General features: G+C 42.3%; 2 protein-coding genes across 5 annotated transcripts in view; both read left to right on the plus strand.

Moving 5' to 3' along the window:
- The first annotated feature begins 622 nt into the window (after window positions 1-622).
- On the plus strand, window positions 623-13,110 carry LOC146698082 (glucocorticoid modulatory element-binding protein 1-like). The gene is made up of 10 exons (XM_085473066.1): window positions 623-927; window positions 2,026-2,167; window positions 3,675-3,733; window positions 4,233-4,354; window positions 4,514-4,617; window positions 5,050-5,234; window positions 5,551-5,697; window positions 11,159-11,296; window positions 11,535-11,651; window positions 11,728-13,110. The coding sequence occupies exons 2-10, from the start codon at window positions 2,043-2,045 to the stop codon at window positions 12,264-12,266; spliced, it is 1,536 nt and encodes a 511-aa protein (XP_085329192.1). The 5' UTR covers window positions 623-927; window positions 2,026-2,042; the 3' UTR covers window positions 12,267-13,110.
- A 2,291-nt stretch (window positions 13,111-15,401) lies between these two features.
- Window positions 15,402-19,800, plus strand: part of ptprub (protein tyrosine phosphatase receptor type Ub) — a 196,516-nt gene continuing 192,117 nt past the window's right edge. For all 4 annotated transcript variants that reach the window (XM_085473068.1, XM_085473069.1, XM_085473070.1 and 1 more), the window contains exon 1: window positions 15,402-15,672. In XM_085473068.1, the coding sequence (XP_085329194.1) occupies window positions 15,603-15,672 (70 nt within the window). In that variant the 5' untranslated portion in view covers window positions 15,402-15,602. The remainder of the gene's footprint in view (window positions 15,673-19,800) is intronic.

Below are 19,800 nucleotides of genomic sequence, written 5' to 3' on the forward strand. Positions count from 1 at the left end.
ATCAAAAATTCTAAAATTCACAGATCTGGTTCATTTTCTCATTGCACAAATTATATATAAAGCAATAAATAACCTGCTTCCTGACAATATTCTAAAAATGCACGGGTATGTTGGTATGGGTATATATATATATATATATATTTGTAGGTTGTGTATCCCTGAGGTGTTAATGGGGTTATTGAAAATGTGTATATATGCGTATGTGTATATACGTATGTATGGATAGATAGAAACATATATGTATATATATTTTTAAAAAAAATACACATGACATATAATGTAATTGCAAGGAGGTATTTCTGTAGTCTATTGATACTAGATAGTGGAAAAGGGGTGGGATTAAATAAGCTTATGCTTCTTCCTGCTCCTTTTTGAACATGAACGTTATTTGGAGTTGTGGTTGCTCGTTTTCCTTTTGTTTTGCTTTGTTCATTTGTCTCTTTTAATTCTATTTTGTTGTACTTTTTCAACATGTTCAAAATAAAGATTCAATCAATCAATCAATCAAATATGTAGGTGACGTGAGGGTTGAGCCTGTCGTATTAAAACCATAAAGCTACACGTGTAACAAACAAAACCCAGATTGTTGAGCTAAGATATGTAATTTGTGTAATAATAATGATACTACTACTACTACTAATAATAATAATAATAGTTCTTGCGGATTTTCCCTGGATTGGAAACATGCTCTGAGGCTGGAAAGCTTTCAGCCTGTGCACAGCCGTGGAGGCGCTCAATCCAAGCCACATAAGAGCAGTCTGACCGATTTACACATCGCGTGCGAGCCAACCGCTTCTCGTGTCAGCGGGACAGATGCTTCTCAGGCAAATGCTGCCTTCACTGCAGGAAGTCTAAGCGAAGCAGCACTGCGCATGCTATCGCACTTCTCTGACGACCGGAGGATGAATTATCCCCTGCTGTAAAACGGTGAGTAAAACTACGACAATGTCTACATACAGTCGCAGGTAGAGTGTGTGGGAGTTTGACACGGGACACGGTGTTTTGTGCGCCTTTTTATTTTTATTTTTTCAAAGGACAGAGTCGCGCGTCCCTGTCGGGGTGTGCGTGCCTCCGCACCAAGCAGACGTCAGTTTGAGTGGGTGCAGGAGTGTGAGCAAGGCACGCAACTGTTCGTGCTGTATGAGTTGGTGATCCACACTGTGTTAAGGCCACTTAATACAGCGTGGAAGTTATTAATCAGTGCTGTTATCTGCTCTTTACTGCATAACAAGCCTGCCAGCCACTGTGTCTCTGCTGTGGAATCACCCAAACAGTTTATAAATGAGTTTCTCCTCGGTGCCTTTCATATGTATCTGCTATCATCTCCTACTTATGTTGGACTGAAGTGATATAATAGAGAGAACCAGGCTCGAATGATTGCAAAGGCACTTTATTTATTATTAATCGGTAGCTTTTTACCCTGGAGCGGTTTCCCATTTCGCACTGACCGTATATTATCACAGTCCAGTGGGTACTTTGTTCACATTTGACCCCTCCATAATGTGATTATGTGCCAATTTTTAAAGCAAATTCTTAAGGTGTTCTGTAGCCATAATTATAGTACACACATACACATACATATAGGCAGGCTACATGGCAGCATGCTTTGCAGACTGCTTTATTTCATCTGGTAACAATGCTCCTGCAGATTGCATTTGTTCAACAGACTGACTGATCTGATGTCAGATTATTCCTTTGACTGAATGAATTAAATAGATGAATATCCTTGAATAGACTTTGCTGTGTTACGTTTGTAGGCAGTGCTTTAGTAAAAGCTGTAAGCTTTTGTTTCAGTATTTACGATGTTCTTGTGCATTCTTAGCAGCAGCATAGGAAGCAAGGCCCGGTGATGTGAGGATTATGTCATTTTAAGCCCTGTATGGACTCATTTCTATGACAGTTGCATGCAAGAAAAGGCTGTTAGAGGGGGTGGGTGGGTAAAACTCAGTGATTTGCATGTGCATTAAAGCGTGCACACTTGTCATGTGGACGTTAACACGCCTGCTCGCCCTTTTCTGTCTGCAGCTCCGAGAAGAGAGGTGATGGCGGGTGCTCAGGTCACCGTGTCTTCAGAGGAGGTCATGACTGCGAGGGAAGAGGAGGGAGAGCACAGCAGTACTGAGCAAAAATCTCAAGTCCTCTTGCACCTGCAGCCCGTCCTGCATGGGTAAAGTGGCTCGTATTAATATAAGCGCTTTGTTTGTGTGAAGAGCACAGTGATCTTTGTGTTAAACAAATTATGTGAGATACATCTGTTGTTTAATGCAGACTTAATTCAAAGAACACAAAATCAGGCAGGTATACAGAAGATGACCACATCCTAAAGTGAGACACCTTAACAACTATATTATATTTAAAGGCAACCTTTCCAACTCTTGCTAAATAAATACAATGAGCATAAAAGGAAACTGAAGTTATTGTTATTTCACTGTTGATTCTTTTAGCTAACAGTCTTTGAGTTTCAGTATGGATGCATTCACAGATTGAATAGAATAGAATAGAATAGAATTCAACTTTATTGTCATTGCACATGCACAGGTACAGGGCAACGAAATGCAGTTTGCATCCATCCAGAAGTGCTTTAGTGATATAGATATATTACAATATATATTAGCAATAATATAGATATGTGAGTATATTACAGAAATGGGTCTATTATGGTATGTTATAATGTACACGGTATGAAGTATGTTGTGAATATTCTATAACTATAAGTATGTACAGGCTGTAGTGAGTACAAGCTATGTACAGGATATGTACAGGATATAAATATGAAAAACTATACAGAATATGAAATAAATAACTTTACAGAAATCTGAGATATACAGCTATACAGAAATGGGAACTATGGAAGTTGTAGGATTAAAGATTATCGAATGTACAGAATGATTATTTACACAGAGCTATACAGTAGTGCAGTTAAGATAAGTGAGGGTGTAGATAGTTTCTACAGAGGCTATATAAAGTACTAGTGGTTGTGAGTGGTGGTTCAGTCCATGTTATTATTGTGTGTTTGAGGGTACAGTTGTCCATTGTGGTTGTGTGTATGTTCAGTCCATGAGTTTAACGTGGGTCAGATGTCAGGAGGCAGAGTTCAGGAGTCTGACAGCTGTGGGGAAGAAGCTGTTCCGGTACCTGGTGGTCTTAGTCCGGAGGCTCCTGTAGCGCCTCCCATTGCCATAAAAAGACAGATTTTTTGGGGGGAAAATGTCATTGACAGGCATACCATCATGCAGGCTGACCTTCCTTTGACTATAGTAAAAAATCTTCCTTTATTATGCACTGAGTAGCACTGGTGGCTGCCAGTATTTTTATTGTTTGGAAATGTTTGGCTTTAGTTGATTTTTTTCTTAGTTTCAGTGTTAGTTTTAGACTTCTTAAATTATTATTGTATGGAGGCTGAGATTCTTGTAGACATCCAAAGTCTCAATAAAGACGTCATCAATGCTTTATCAGGCAAATTGTAAAAGTTTTTTTAAAGCAAACTAACAAATACTGACACTGAGGATATTTCCTCTATAAACAATACAAATGCTTTACAGTCCCACATAAAGAGTGACATCTGGTCGTTCTGTGTATACATGCAGCCAACTTGCACGCATTTTAAGAATATTTCCAAGGCTTGCGTGCAATAAATAATTATTTTATATGTGTGGATCTGTCGCCCTCTGCAGGATGAATGATGACATTGCAGACACTGGCACTACAGTCCTGGCCATAGAGACGCATCATGGTGAATGACACAAAGACATTGCAACTAATTGCTGAACTGAACCTTTCAAACACACAGCTTATTCAGTCTAACCGATGCAGTAAACGGAATAATGAATCTCTCAAGCTTCACTGTCATGTAACAGATATGAGGGGCAGGGATAGCTCAGTAGGTAAAGTGGTCGCCCCATGATCGGAAGGTCGGCAGTTCGAATCCACTTAACGGCTACCCTGAGGTACCCCTGAGCAAGGTACCGTCCCTACACACTGCTCCCCGGGTGCCTGCTTAGTGGGCTGCCCACTGCTTCACTGAGTGAATGGGTCAAATGCAGAGAAAAAACAAGTAATTTCCCCATGGGGATCAATAAAGTATCCATTATTATTATTATTATTATTATATACACGGAGAGTATTGACAAACCTCCTGGGGTGTTTGACGATTCTGACTTTCATTACTGCAAATGCACACTGTAATGCCGCTGCAGGCGGTCATGGCGATGTTTGTGTTCTGTAACGTTTAGATGACAGTGAAGCAGATGGAGATGAGGTCGAGTATGGCTACCCCATCACTTGCGGAGACAGCAGGGCGGTGCTGCTGTTTAAGAAGTTTGTGTGCCCCGGAATCAACGTCAGATGCGTCAAAGTAAGTTGATGTTTAGTGTGATCGTTTAATTATTACCTTATTATTACTGCAAAATTAATTTTTGAAAACCTTTCTCCGCGATGGCATTTTGGTCCCTTCTGTCTTATTACTCTCTCAGAAACATAATGTGTGCTGTCCTCCCTTTTTTTTTTTTAACAGTTCAATGACGAGCTCATCAGTCCTAAGCAGTTTGTGCATCTGGCAGGGAAAGCTACTCTAAAGGACTGGAAAAGAGCCATCAGGCTGGGAGGAGTAACGCTCAGGTAGACTCATATAACTTCTTTTTGTCTGCTTTTTGTTGTAGAGCGGCGCACAGCTAAAGTCTCACTCATATAATTTGCAGCTGCTTGGAGTCTGTCAGGGTTTGCCGGTGCATTCCAGAGGCAGTCTGTAAGTGGCATTATCATGATAGCAGGATCAAATAGCACGGATGCAAGCTGCCGAGAAACACTTCTCACCTCTTTATCATGTTTGCGCTTGTTGTTGGTATTACTGTGAGATGGTACACAAAGCTCAAAAGGCCCTATCTGTTCTTTTCATCTTCATTCCTCCAGAGGCCAGATCAAGGCACTCTGTGTCGAGCACACCGCTGAGAAGCTATCAGGAACTCACTGGAAATTCAGTCCTAACATCCCCCCGTAGCGTAAATATTTTCCTGGAAACTTTGCAGTGTTAACCTGGCTCTCCCCGTGCAGGAAAATGATGGACTCCGGCCAGATAGATTTCTACCAGCATGACACCCTGTGCAGCAACACCTGCCACAGCACTAAATTTGATGTGCTGATCAGCAGAACGCGGCTTCCTCCTGGGAACTCGGTGCAGCCGAGCCTGTCGTGTCTGGCTCTTGACCCTGTTGGAGGGCAGGTGTCTCCCGTGACAGGTAGATTTCAGTTGGCATTCAGTTTGCTGCTTTTTTTTTGCCTCCCACATATGCTTGGGCTGCTGCGGCATCACTCAGGAAACAGAACCTAAACCCTTTGGAAACCACTTGAACATTTACAGAAAAGAAACACAGCCTTAGGGGTTTTTTATTTTTTGGAAAGTAGTGAACGCTTTAATAAGCTTGACGTTTAAATATAAACATCAGCAATAAAAAGTTTGCTTTTAATGTTTACCTCACCACCGCACAGAAGAAAATAAAATCCAGAGAGGAGTGGTCGCATTATGGGTTTCACTGCATTTTGTTCCCATTTCAGAAGATGCACATAAGGCGGCAGAGGTGCAGGAGAGTTTGCAGGATAGGATTAGTGCAGCAGCAGAGTGGAGCAACGGTCCACGGAGGCTTCTAAACCCTGTAACAGCCAATGGACATGCTACCAAAAGAAAGCTGGCTGACGTACCTGGTAATTATAAGAACACGTGCATACACTGGGGTGCTTGTTGAATAGATTAATAAACTGCATAAGGCAGGTACGCCCTATTTTAAATAAAGATAACACCCAGATAATTACTGTTCAGCGGGAAAATCTGTGCACAATCAGTCACTGTTGGAACCGGGAAAGCAGATGGCATCTCCTTTCATGATAGCCCACACAGCAGCAAACCGCTCACCTCTACTGCTCCACTTTGGGTGTTTAAGCAGTCGCCACATGGGTATATGCTCTGTTTAGAAGCCATTTAGTGGCTTACTGCAGTTTTGGGCACAGCACATGGAGCATGTGCAAGTCACATGTTTAACTGCAAATGTCTGTCAGGTTATATGCTAGAATATGTCCTGTAGGCTCCGGCATCATGAAGGTTTTATTTACTCCTGGCATGTGTTACTTAGTGCTGTCAAGAGATTAAAAAAAAATAGAGATTAATTAATTATGATTTTTAATTAATTGATCTAATTAATCTCTTTTTTAATCTCACCTAAAAATAGCTGAGGAAAGCCCTCAACTTATTGTGGCAGACCAAAAGACTGATATAACAAAGAAAGTGACTTTATAAAGTCATTTATTGTTTAACAAACGTTAAACAGATGCAACCATTTACATACTGTTGTATTCTTTTGTAAAATAAGTGGAAAAATAAATACAAATAAAATCAAATAAATTAAGTGCTGCAAGTTAGCACATCAGAGTTGCTCTTTTCTGAGCAATACAGCACTGAAATTCCTCTGCTTCAGATAATGAAAAATAAAACTGACATTGCAGTGCTGCAAGTTAGCACATCAAAGTATTCTTCCATCACAAAAAAAAGTGCTGAACATCAAGCAATCTATTCTAGTAGGCTACAAATGACACAGCAGCTATGCTGACCACATGTGTCTCATTTCTTCTTCCTCAGCCAGTCGCTAAGACACACCAGCCTGGTAACATTTTCTGGAAGCAAGGCTGCCCTTTTCTTTTGCACTATGTGGCCTGCAAGGCTAAAGAGTCTCTCACAGGGTACAGAGGTAGCTGGGGAGGCCAGGTACTTTTGTGCTAGGACTGACAGCTTTTCATAGACTCCTGAGTGAGCATACCACCACTGCAGGGGACAGTCATCAATACTGATGCTGGGTTCTGCTCTGTAGCGCTGCAGCTCTCCAGACTCAATTCCATCTTCTGAGTCAGAGTCAGACCCCAGAAGGAGTTCGCTCCTCCTCTTCTTCTGAGCTGGTCCATCATCCTCTGTGGAGGGCTGGAGACTATCTGCTCTTCTGGGCTCTGCTGCCTGGAGCATATTCTCCAGAATGGTCCACACCTGAATGAATGAATGAATGAATGAATGAATGAATGAATGATTGTGATTAAAACTAAGTGCTTTTTATTTTATTTTATTTAATCTTGTAAAGAACTTTGTGTTCCATATAATAAATAAAAGTTTGATTTGATAATGAATTGGACTCATTAGTCCAGCTTAACCTTATTGTCCTACCTGTTCCCTCTTTTCTCTTGGAAGACATTTCAAATCCTTAAACCGTGGATCCAATGCTGTGGCCACCTCGAACCATATCTCGTTGCCATTAGCTCGTCGTGCTGCCAGATCCTTCTGGAAGGCATTCTTGAACTTCACCACGTAGGCAGGATCATCATCAGTAATGTCCATGACACGGTACAGATGGCGAAAAGCAGGCAGCACTACAGAGCAAGAGACGTAGGCCTCACCACCCAGCAGCTCTGTCACATACCTGCAGAGGTGGAGAGGTTTGCTAAATAAACCTAGCTGGATTCATTTAAATCAAAGTGTAACTGATTTCCAATTTAATTGTCCTTAAAAGTTCCTTGTTATGTTCATTAATTTTGATTTTACACATGTAACAGTAGTTTATATAATTAAAATGGGAAGGTGTTTATTTGAACTTACTTGCATGGTTCAAGCAGGAGCTCTGCAGTTTCGCCCACTCAGCTTCGGTTGGCAAGACCAACCTGTGGTTCTGTTGGTCCAACGTAGCCTGGACAGCCTCTCGGTTACATAGGAGGCGTGAGACCATTGCGAGAGTCGAGTTCCACCTGGTGGGTACATCCTGTATAAGTTGATCGCTCTTCTTTCCGAGTGCTACTTGTTGTTGGTTAAGTTCTGTGGTACTCGCAGGGCTTTGTTTAAAATGACCAACAATCTTGCGGCACTTTGCCAGTACACCGACAAAACCACTGCTATCGAGACATACCGTGATGGTCCTCTGGAGAATGTGAGCATTGCAGGCGATGTGCTCATATGGAAGTGCTCTCATAGCAGCCAGCATGTTTGCTGCGCTGTCTGTGCCAATGGTGGATATCTTGTTTTCAATACCCCAGTCATTTGCTACCTTGAGGAACTGTTCGGCGCATTTATCAGCAAAGTGCCTGGTTTCTGTTCTCATGACGGTCAGTGCAAATGAGTTGAGGTTCCACTCACTATCAATAAAGTGTCCAGTCACCCCAAAATAGCTGTGGTTGCCAGCTGAGGTCCAGTGATCTCCGGTTATAGCAACACAGTTGGGAGAATCCTCCGCCAAAATCTCAAGTTTGTTTTTCTTTTCGCCGTCGTACATTTTGCTGATTTTGGTCGTTACTGTAGTCCTGCACGACGGCTTGTATGACGGGTCATTGGACGCAATTTGCAACACCTCTGTCAATCCTTCGTCCTCTACTATATTTATCGGCCTACAGTTCATCGCTATCCACTTGGCAATAACATTAGTCAGCCTGTCGGTCGCAGACTTGCTCATACGAGGGGTATTCTCTAGTTTTGTTAGGCGAAAAGCTTTGCTCTGGCTTGCTATATTGCTAACGTCTTCACTGCTAGCTGTTGCTGCACTCGCGGCTGGGTGCTTTGCGTTGAGGTGATAGGCCAAACTTGAGCTGCTTCGGTGGTAAGCAAACTCCTTCTTACACTCTAGGCAGACCACTTTACCTTTGTCAATGGTGCCGTCGGGGCGTTTATGAAATACAAATTTCCCGTTCATTGGGCCAACAACTCTCAGATGCGCCTCCATATCCACACTGTAAGCTAATCACCACTTCTCACCTTGACCTCACGACGTGACTCCACCCCCAACAAGTCAAGCACAAGGAGCCCAGCACATAAAAACGGATTTTATAACATAGCAACTCTCATACAAAATCAATGACGTCAAGAGATTAAAAATTAGATTAACGAGATTAAAAAACATAACGCGCTAAATAGCATTGTAATCAATTAATCGCAATTAACGCCATAATTTGACACCCCTAGTGTTACTTTTCCATCTGTTAAAGGAAATGTTTCTTAGAAATGTTTGACTTTAAAAGTTTCAATGCTATCATGGGTGGAGGCACAACTTCAGCCCACAGATCTTCAAGAGGTTGTATGTCTGTGAGCCCTGAAACCTGCCCTGAAGGGTTTAAATGAGTCATCCTGCAGTCCATTTGTCCCTTGTGTCACACCTCTTGCAGCATCAATTGTTTGACCCCTCCACCAAACCACTGAACCTTTGAATCTGCAGTTGTGCCATTCCTGCAGACCGTCCTTAAAGAGCTGCTGACCCCATCTGACATTTCTAAGTGCTATTCTAACCAAAACTTTGATTTAAGGGTGTTTTAAGTGACCTTATCAGGTGCTCTTTAAAGTAGATGACAGTAGATATTGATGCATCTTTAGCCTAGAGATGCATCGATATTGGTACTGTGCAAAAGTCTTGACACACCCATCGTTTCTTTATATTTTGCTAGGACAAAGGGAAAAATGTGCCGAGATTTACTAAAATGTCAAAACATACATTGAAGTATAGTATATAAGTCAAAAACAGAGTTTGTAAAGTTCTAACAAGCTTGTAAGTCAATATTTGGTGTGACCACCTTTAATCTTCAACACAGCCTAAAACCTCTGATTCAAGCTTTTTTCAACTTTTCTTTAAGTAGTCTCGAGGAGGTTCTGGGCTCTGGGGAGGCCGATCCATGACCGATAGTGTTCCGTTGTGCGTTTGGTATCACTGTGATGCTGAAACATGAAGCCAGTGTTAGTCAGATTCTTTCCACATGGTATTACATAGCGGATCAAAATCTGATGGTGTTTTTCTGTGTTCAGAATTCCATCAAGTTTGTTGACACGATCTCCAACATTTCCATGAACCATGACAAAACCTTTCAATAATACTTTGCATATCAAACCGTGACATCTTTGGCATCTTCCATAAATCTAACACAGGCTGCTTGTAATAAACTCCATCAAGATACAATTTAAAATTAGTTCTTTGTCACGTGTAATGTTTTTTTTTATGCTTGAAAGATTCACAGGTCAATGTTAAACGACTTAACAAACAAAAGAAACATTCCACTAAAATCAGGTCAGGTACAAGGACTGGACTGAAAAACGTTTGAAAGACCTTCAGAAAACCTGGACTTGAACTGCTGCTCGCTTTAAAAATATTTTAAAAAAGTCTAGTTTCCTTGGAAGCAAAATAAAACAAAATAAGGAGTGGCTCAGCAATTTTGCACGGAACAGTTTGTGCCGATTTAAAAAGGTAAAACGTGTGGTGGTATTTTACAGATGGTTTTAATAATAAGAATAATGTTCAATATTGATATCTGAATTTTTTTACTTTCTAAAAATAGGTATAGGTATCGGCTCCAAATAAATTGTCAGGCTCTCAGTCCGGGTCCTCAGTAAAATAGCCTGAGATGGTTTAGTGAAGGGCAAATTGAAATGTGTCACAGCACATGGAGTGCTGCTTGTCATAGGGCTTAAAACATATAGCCAATTCACAGCTTACACCTCTACTCCTCTATCAGCTGCTGAAGAAATGCGCTGCTTCTCTGTAATGCACGATGTAAAGAAATGAATGAATTAAACTTCGGAGGGCCTTAAACGGTATTTGGAATATCTTCACCAGACATTCTGCATTTATCTCGACAGATTTTAAGCAAACATGAATTTGCATGCATTTCATATCAAGCATCTTTGACATTTTTACCACTTTCATGCGCTTGACTTGTTTTCCTTTTCTTTTGGCAGATCTCCAGTAATTCTTCATTCACTCTCAAATTCGCCTTGCCCTCCTTTCTCTCCTCTTGGAGCACCTCTTTTCTGACCCATTTTCACACTCTTTTGTCGTTCCCTCTGTCACATATTTGACATCCTCTCTCCAACTGCTGCATCACTCCTATTTCCTTTATCTCTGTATATTTGTTCCCAGTGTTTATCCAACCCTGACATATTCTGTTTCTGTTTTTCTTCTCTCTTTTCTTCCTCTTTCAAAGCTCTGACTCTCTCCAAATTTCACCTCCAACCCTATTTTTCTTGCTGCCTGTCCCCACAGCAACACAAAGCATTGTATACTTTTACACAAACTAACAAAACGAAAGGACAAACATGCACACACTTGCATAGATTTCTTGATATCCCATTATAACGCCCTACCTATTTGACCTCCTGTAGACGGGGTGTTGACTCTGTGGAAGGGTGTGGCAGACTGCGGGATGATGGGGGAGGTCCTATCCAGCCTCCAGAATGAACTGTTCAGCACTTTTAAGCGGGTGGAGCTTCGCAGTGAGAACGGAAACCTGCAGGAAACAGGTAAGTGCCCACAGTGGTACCCATCTAACCTCTGGACTGTGAAAAATGATTCAGTGTTGATGTTAATAAAACGTCAGCTGAGTCAAAACTTGAAAAATCAGGTTTCAAAAAGATTTTCAATAAAGGCCCCGCCAGCTAAATCTTTGAAAATTCATTGCTATTGATTTTGCAAACAGCTGACTTCATTGTGGACAAATCATTCAAAAGCCTTGTAGCTGACTCTTGATTATTTTGTTAGATGTCATGCTGCTTAATTCCTTGTGTGAGATGTTTGGGCTTTTGGATTCGGTGAAACAAGCCACAGACCTGAGGCGCAGCCAGACTGAAAAGAAAAAGATCCATAACAGTGTTTATGGTGAGAAAGCATTCAAAACTATCACGCGGCACATGCCCCGATGAAGCGAATTAACGATAATTTTCTTCTTGTGTAGACTTCGATGAGCTCTCGGAGGACAAGGGGAAGCAGAGCTGTGATAAAGGGACATCTAAAAAAGCCGCATCACTAAAACACCCTCGAACTCAGCGTAAAAGCAAGACGAGCAGCCATCCCCAGAGCTCGCTGCCCTCTGTCAAATCAGCCACAGCGATCCAGCCTCATTCTATCACAGGTTTATGTGCTGCATCTTACCCTCATCTCACAATAAACCCTCAGCTCTTTGCCCATTTCTCTGCCTACACCAGCCAGCGTTGTCATGCTGAAACTGGCAGGACAGACAGGGATGTCCACAGTGCCACGCTGGAGGGGGACCGAGAGATCAGTGAGGCAGACAACCAGGAGGCGTTTCATGGGCTGGGAAGGGAAGGCAACAAGAGAAAGGACACATCAGGGATCCACAAAGAACCTGGACAAGGGAGTGTAAAGTTTTGGGAGGGATCTCATGTTAGAAGGGACGAGGTGACAGAAGGCTTGCACGACATTGAAAAGGTGATTATGGGGAGAAAGGCATCAAAGAAACATAAAAGTAAGTGAGGCAGACGACCCCAGAGGGATTCTGCGGGACTAATTGAGGGAATGTGCCGGGAACTGAAAGAAGACACGGAGCGGAGAAACAATTAAAAACAATATGACTTTGTCAAACTCTACTTTTTCCACAGTGAAATATGCAGTACAGACAGCGGTTAGTGGGGTTGTCTTCTCACACAGACGCTTTTTAATGTTCTTAAATGGAAATGCTGGATTTTACAGCATCAGAGGTAATACAACTGAAATGACTCGTCGATTAAGTGACCGACTGTCCCAAACCATTGTTCGAGTCATTATGGGTGTCATAATATGCCCTATTTTGCAATACGAAGATTTATTACTGCTTTTTGAGATTTTATATGACACCAGCACTTAACAGAAAAAATCATTGACATTTCAGGTGACAATGAACGTGTGCTGGTCTGGTTGTTTTTTTTATTATTATCACCCACATAGTATCAGTGTTTCCAATCCTTTACAAGTCTGCCGTCTTTGATGACACTCTTCCTCTAGCTGAACACTGTCACTAATTAATGATAGATTTTTTTAGCAACTTGTAAAATACTTATTTTGTTACTTGTGTTTTGCGATTTATATCTTTTAGATTTTGTGAAATATTTCTCACTCAGGCTGTGATTAGGATTTGACCACCTGCAGACACATCCTGCCTGAAGATGTATGGCTCCCAGTTTCTAATCACGCCCCTTACACTGAGTACTAACAAATACAGAATCTTGCAGTAACTATCCCCTTGCTAGTTAAAAGTAAGAAGGGAGAAATAGCCATCAAAATGACCTTGAGCGATAATGAATGCATTTTGAATAAAAACCTTCGCATTTTGAATTTTTAACAGCAGCAGCGTGTGAGTTTTCTTCAAGCGCTAACTTCACACCACTCAATTTACTGATCCTTTTTAAAGTCAGGGCGTTGATGGAAATTGGAAAACGTTGGTGGTTAATCTACTGACCGTACAGGCAGGAAGCCAATAAATTGCGCACAGAGGTCATTGTTTATTCAAAGTTTCCCTGCTGGTTTTAATCTCAGCGGCTTCATTCATCTCATTACTTCTCACAGTCAGATTGTTCTAACGTCTCACGCGGACACCTGTTACCTTACTGACCTCCTCACAACAGAAACGAGTGTATTTGAACAGCTTATCAGCCTGCAGAGGAGGAAACACTGCTGCTGTGAGTTCCCTGATCACTGTGTTGGACTTGCAGTTTCTTTTTGACAGCCGGTGGAAATTGTCCTGTTTTTTAAGGTATCGCCGGTTTGACTGACCGATCTTCAGCGTTTTAGGCCACACACAGTGAAGTACAGTAGCCTTCTCATGTTTGCCTCCCCGTTGCGTTTCGCTGTTTGTTTGCTTTTCGAGCTGCATGCCGAGGCCGCGTGATAGACGCTGATGATTTGCCTTTGACAGCTTCTCTCAGAACTCTGATGGTATGTTATTATCAATTCATGCACAACACTGCCTGGGCAGATGTAGTTGTTTGTGAGGCAACGTGAGTGGCAGCTGATAAAATGACTTTCATCGTAGTGCGGTTCTCAGCATCTCCGCTGACACCTGTCCTGCTGTTGGATTATTCGAACAGTATTTTGCAACATTCTATTAAGTTTAACACAAATTAAACTATAATGGAGAATTCTGAGCTTGTTTATATAAATTGCTGCTCTGTGGCTCGAATACTTGGAAGAAAAGCTCTGCTGTGCATCACGCAGGTGTAATTAGAATTGTTAGCCTGACATATATTGTGCTCCTTTGGTTAAATTAAGTAATCGGCTGAGCGTCGTATCATTCATCTGTCATTCCGGGCTAACGGCATTAAAGTCTGCAATGTGCTCTCATGTTTGGACTTAGATGCATCTCTGTGGCCACCTTTAATTTAATCCACGGCCTTAGTGCTCACACATCGCAGCAAAATGAATGATGATTAGCCTGCTTAATGGCATCTTGATCAAATTGGGGGTCCTGGAGCAGCAGCTAAACGTGTCAGCTTTTAACCTGAACAAGAGCGACTGTCACATCAGCACTTACGCAAGACGTTTAGGCTGGGAAGAAAAAAGCTGTAATCAAATACAAGTGCACACGTTGCTGGATGGAAAGAATATCCAGGAATTCATATTCAAATACACAACTTGTGTTTTCACACACACCAGACAGGACAAGCAAGACAACCAGATATGCATTTATATGTATCAAAGTCACGGTGGGGTTCTTACCTCTTTCCATGTAGTCGCTCCATCTGTGTTTTATATTTCACTCTGCATGATACCTGATTTCTGCCGTCCATTATATCAGGTGGACTCCAACAAACACAGCCAGCTGGGGTTGGAGAGAAAATGTAGTCTCATTAAATGCAAATTCAATGCACACAACATGACAGACCACATAATTTATGGAGAGATATGCTTTGCACCTGTCATGGGTAGGCGTGAAGGCATGCTTACCTGTCTGTCTTGTGTGAGTATACGTCTTACCTCAGCTGTAAAACAGTCGCTAACATGACAAAAAAAAATCTTTTTTTCCAGGATAGTTTGTGCATTACTTGATTCATTAGTCCTCAGGTTGCTGATATGATTTTAAAACATGATTTAGCATATTTAAACAGGAGTGAAATTAAAATGTTTAGTTTTAATTCTCAACTGTGTGCAGTGATGTAGCTTTAGCTGGAATAATAAGTAGGCTATTCCTCCGCCTGTAGGCATTGTTATCAGACTCCTGTACCTGTGTTTGGAGCCTCTGGCCAGGGAAGATTAGAGAGCTTCTCCTTAACATTAAATATATGAAAAGTATCTCACTGTCTGAGCCAAATCTAATCTCTGTGCCTGGACCTCTTAAAGCAGCGTGACTAACCTTTCTTTAAATCTTACAATCTACTTTTACACATGAGATAGCACTTTGAGGCAGTGAGGTCAAATAAAAGAGTCGCAAAAAAGTGATTGCCAACTAAAGGGTTCTCACAAACATACAGGTATAGAGACACACAATCTCTCACATTGTGGGGTTTTGCTTCGCCGACGTTTGAGCACCTCGGTGCCATTGATAGATCTGACCGCTTGGAGGCGCCCGGCTCATACTCTGAATCCCGCGGAGGGCGAAGTGGAGGCTGGGACTGAAAGTGGGCTTGAGAAAGAAATCTCTCCCCTGAAATGTTTACCCTGACGTCAGTTTGCAGAACTAGCTCTGCCCTGTCTGCTTCAGTGTCTCCGAAACTCCACTCAGTCAGATTTTTTTGGGGGGGGACTAAATGGGCTCCGCTCTGCCTGCGCTGCCGGATCGCACCAAGTAAATGAAATGATTTCTTCTGCACATTTAAAGTGGACTAAATCATCTACACGATGAACACCTGCGCCTTTCTCTTAATTTTGACTGTTCAGATCTACGCCGATGGCATCGAGGGGCCAACAGGTAAGGCACACGTTCATCTCGATCTCGTGGACACGTTTGGGAAGTTTTACCATGCGGATGAAAGTCCACTGAAAGAAAAAGCGGAGCGAATCTGGTGGAGGTGCCAACTTTTGTGCTCCTGTTCCTCCAAAACACGCTGCTGCGTTTATCTGCGCCTTTCTGCCCCTTTCCACGACTTACCGTGGGACGATGTCCTCCCAGCAGAAGCTACGAGCAATAACTTTTATAAACTGAAGCTTCAAGTTTCCAAGGTTAATAAAAGGAAGAAAAAAAAACAAAGGTTGGTGGTTAGGATGACTGCGAATGGGTGCTCTGGGTCGGGGGGGAAAAAGCTTCCATTTCCCTAAACAGCACAGCCCTTTTGCGCTGCGCCGCTTCTGCTTTCTGTTATCGCCCAAGCCCCATTTAAAGGCGCCAGGTAGCCTGAACGGTGTCTGCGATCCAAAGTTAGACATCAGTTCATTTCCTTAAAAACGAAAAATAAAATCAGAGATCCCCGCAGAGCATGTGTGCACGAGTCTCTCATATCCCCACAGCCTTGACCCAATCCTTGATGACATCCAGACCCCCCCGTCAAAAACCAAAACCACACCGGCGTCGGTTTAAACAGGGGGAGTCGGAGACTCTTTAAAAAGTTTGAATGTGACACTGCTGTGATTACTGGTTAATTGTCGCGTGCACTCTGGGATTAGATGAGTCTTTCTCACAGATGCCACATTTTTATCTCAAGGTGGTGAGATGCTCCTGTTTCTCCTTGGACGAGGTGGGCTGTCTGGCTGCAGAAAGCTCACCAAGCGGCTCTTAATTTCAAAACTGACACGTTAAAAAAAGAGAACATTTTAGAGGCTGATTTTATTGTTGGAAGAAGTCTATTCGTCTATTGCCAGGCTGGATTGGGAGACTGAGGATTTTTTTCTCACATGAATAGGATGCAGTGTCTGACTTTTTCCTCTAGTTTATTCTTGAGATTGGATTATACCTTATAAATGAAATCTTTAGAAAAGAAATGGGGAAAAAAACTGCCTCATTTGAAAGGTGGAAGGAGAAAGAAAAAAAGCAATGAGAATAAATGTCATATTAAGGAATTAAACATTTATTCAGATACAGGTATAAACTCAGGTGTTCTGGATTAATTTTTTTTTTTCTCAGTGCCTGAAACGGCTTGGGCCTGTTTGAATTAATGCACACACATGCATATGCACATTGTGCATTAAACCTAATAAGGCTAATAAGGCGTTAACATGGATATCATTTACACGGCAGACTGTATAAATATGCACCACAGCGCTTGTCACCTGCGGAAGGAAATTGGCTTGATGTTTTCCATTATTACTTTTGCCAGGATTTGCATTTCTTTCTTGCCCTGCTTAGTGGTTCACGAGACAAGGAAGAAGCCACTGATGCTCTGTGTAAGTGAAAGAAGCAGCAGCAACAAAAACAGCACTAAAAAAAATAAAAAACCTCCCCCCCAACAAACCAAGCATAATATGTTTTGTGGAGAGCTGAATGGAGCACATCATTAAGAGGAATGGGCTGAGACATATGAAGGATTAAATCACACACAGGTAATTAAAAGAGCTGAATGGAACAGCAACGCTTCACTACGCAACGCTGTGTGAGGGAGTCTGTCAACAAAAATGTACATGCTGTCGTTTCTTTTTCTTTTTTTTTTTAAAAGTTTGTTAACTGGAGTGTTGCAAGTCCTTGACGTCTTCCACCTTCCCATTAGCTGCTAATAGGTAACAGTTTAGTTGCCAGTTTTTGCAGCTTCTCTTCTACGTGACTGATGCCACTCCTCCTCCTCCTCTCCCCTGGCTTGACTTCCCCTCATGGCTCCTCCACCTACCTGAATCCTGTGGGAGGCGAAGTTAGGGAGCACGCATAAATGCAGCTTTGAATCTCACAATCTTTAGAGAGTCTCTTTTGCTGTGATTGGGCGAGGACCACGTCTTTAGAACAATTAGGGCTCACTTCTCTTTTCATTTTCTCGCCCCTTTCACCTCTTCCGATCCATATCTTTCAAGCCATAACCCTTTCTTGCTTGTGCTTTGGGTCAATGCAGGCCGTCAAGTGAAATGATTATTATTTCTATCTGCTGCACTGGACTCACTGCAGTGTGTGTGATTAAAAATAAAGAAAAGCACGGCATTTGCATCAAATTCGCATAAAGAGCCCGTCATGTAGACGGTCGACGTTCCAGTTGTACAGCTATATGAGCGCGTTTCCTCCATCCTATGGAGCTCAAACTGCCACTTTCACTCCCCTGTTGTCTCTTAAGGGAATAGAACAAATGTTCACTTACCATCTGTCTCCTCTATTAGCACTGAATGTTGTCAACTGAGTGGTGTAATTATCCCGCGTCTCATGACTCATTTCCCAGTTTGATCTAAAGTTAAGGCAGAATATCCTTTTTTTTGCTTATTTCCCTGAATAAGCTAACGCTTAGATCAAGATGAAAAGGGCCGCGGAGCCCAGACTGTCTAGCTTAAGCATGGCATGGGATGAATAACACCTCGGGGCCTCGGGTTTACACTGCATAAACAAAAGCACCGATCCTGGGATGTGTAATATGGAAACACCTGCACTTAGAAGCATAGAGGGGATGGAGCTGCAATGATAATCAGATCGTCTTTTACATAATTTTAAGAAAAAAAAAACAGTAATGTAACTTAATCATGCATCATAGTAAGCTGACTAACTAAAAAGTTAACACACACCTATACAAGCATTAGCAGATGTATTGATACATGTACCAAACAGACAACAATAAAACGGTATATATGTGGCTAAAATAATTCAGTCGCTATATTATTTCAAAAGAAGTGTTCCCAGGCTATTTAAATGTTTATGCTGTGCCAATTTGACTATTTTCTTTATTGCAAAAGGTTATTATTGTAGCATTATTCATCTCCCGGCGCCTATTTGTAGCTGTTACATATTGGTTCTTGAGAGTCCATTAGACGTGCTCACTGTAATAAGCTTCTAACTGAATGGCGAGGAAAAAAAAGACCCTCTGATGCATTTGTGAATTATTGCTGGAGAAAGAAAAAAAAATACCCATCATGTAGAAAATGTTGCCTCGCACCACAGAATTGCAGTAAATCCACCAAGTGGAAGTGTTCCCTGCAGGAGCCAGGCCACCATCTGCGGATGGAATACGAACGGGCAGTAAGGATTGGGCCTAAATCAGACTCCTGAAATGACTGGTTGATTTCCATCTTTGTGGGATCAGGGGCAGTAATTCAGAGAGCAGATGGAAAACTTTGCAACTGTGAGGGAAGGGATTGAAGCGGGAGGACGGTGGGGAAAGAATTTCAGAGAGGGAGAAGATGAGAGCGACAGAGGGATTCATTCAGATAGATTGTTGGGGTGTTTTGTTTTTCTGCTGAGGCCACAGCAGGACATTTGCAAAGCTCGTGCATGCCGGCCATTCTGCCTTCGGCTTGCACGTGTGCGTGTGTCTGATTAAACAGGCTGCTTATGAGAGAAGCCCTCTGCTCTCCAGCCTGTCTCTCCTGTTTCTCATCTATTGTAATGTGGGGCTACGTGGAAGAGAGCCAGGCCACGATCGGCTTACTCATCTCACAAGGCTGGAAGATGAAACGTATCCATCTACCGTGTGTACTCAAGGAGCTCTGCTTCATGCCAAGTGCCATGATTGGTACGCCTCATCAGTGAAGGCATGTGTCCGGTCTGGGGCCTGCTCCGTCTTCATCTGGGCTAATCTCTCATGTCTTTCCCATGCATCTTCCCCATCTCGGTGCTCTGCTGAGTGTGCAGGCATTTATTAGTCTTCTCCTATGCCAGGCTGCGGCTCACGCACATCTTGTGATTGTTGTGCTTAATTAATCCTGCTAAGCGTTTTTCCTGTTCTCTTTTTAATTATCACATGCTAGTGTTCTGTTTCTAAATCAGTCCCAACTTAGTTTTTTTCTCTCCCCTGTCTGTTGAAGAGCTCTGTGAGTTGTGGCCTACTCAGGCAGAGGATTGTTTGCTCTTCAGAAAGGTCAAGCACTGGTTGGGAGTCATGTTTTAGAGGCAGAGAAAGAGCAGGTCGTTGTCTTTGAGAACAGGGCAAAGCCCAAAGGCAGGTTTGCTTCCGCTGTGCGCGCGCGCGTGTGTGTGTGT

This window comes from Copadichromis virginalis, linkage group LG11 (assembly GCF_057382275.1).
Source record: "Copadichromis virginalis isolate Kocher_CV1m ecotype Utaka linkage group LG11, C_Virginalis_male_GT1.1, whole genome shotgun sequence".
Taxonomy (NCBI): Eukaryota; Metazoa; Chordata; class Actinopteri; order Cichliformes; family Cichlidae; genus Copadichromis; species Copadichromis virginalis.

Bases quoted from the DNA above. Each gene is read 5' to 3' on its own strand.
- LOC146698082 (XM_085473066.1), top strand. From the start codon at position 2,043: ATGGCGGGTGCTCAGGTCACCGTGTCTTCAGAGGAGGTCATGACTGCG. The intron at 3,734-4,232 runs GTGAATGACACA...TGTAACGTTTAG, and splicing joins GGCCATAGAGACGCATCATG to ATGACAGTGAAGCAGATGGA. The intron at 5,235-5,550 runs GTAGATTTCAGT...TTCCCATTTCAG, and splicing joins GCAGGTGTCTCCCGTGACAG to AAGATGCACATAAGGCGGCA.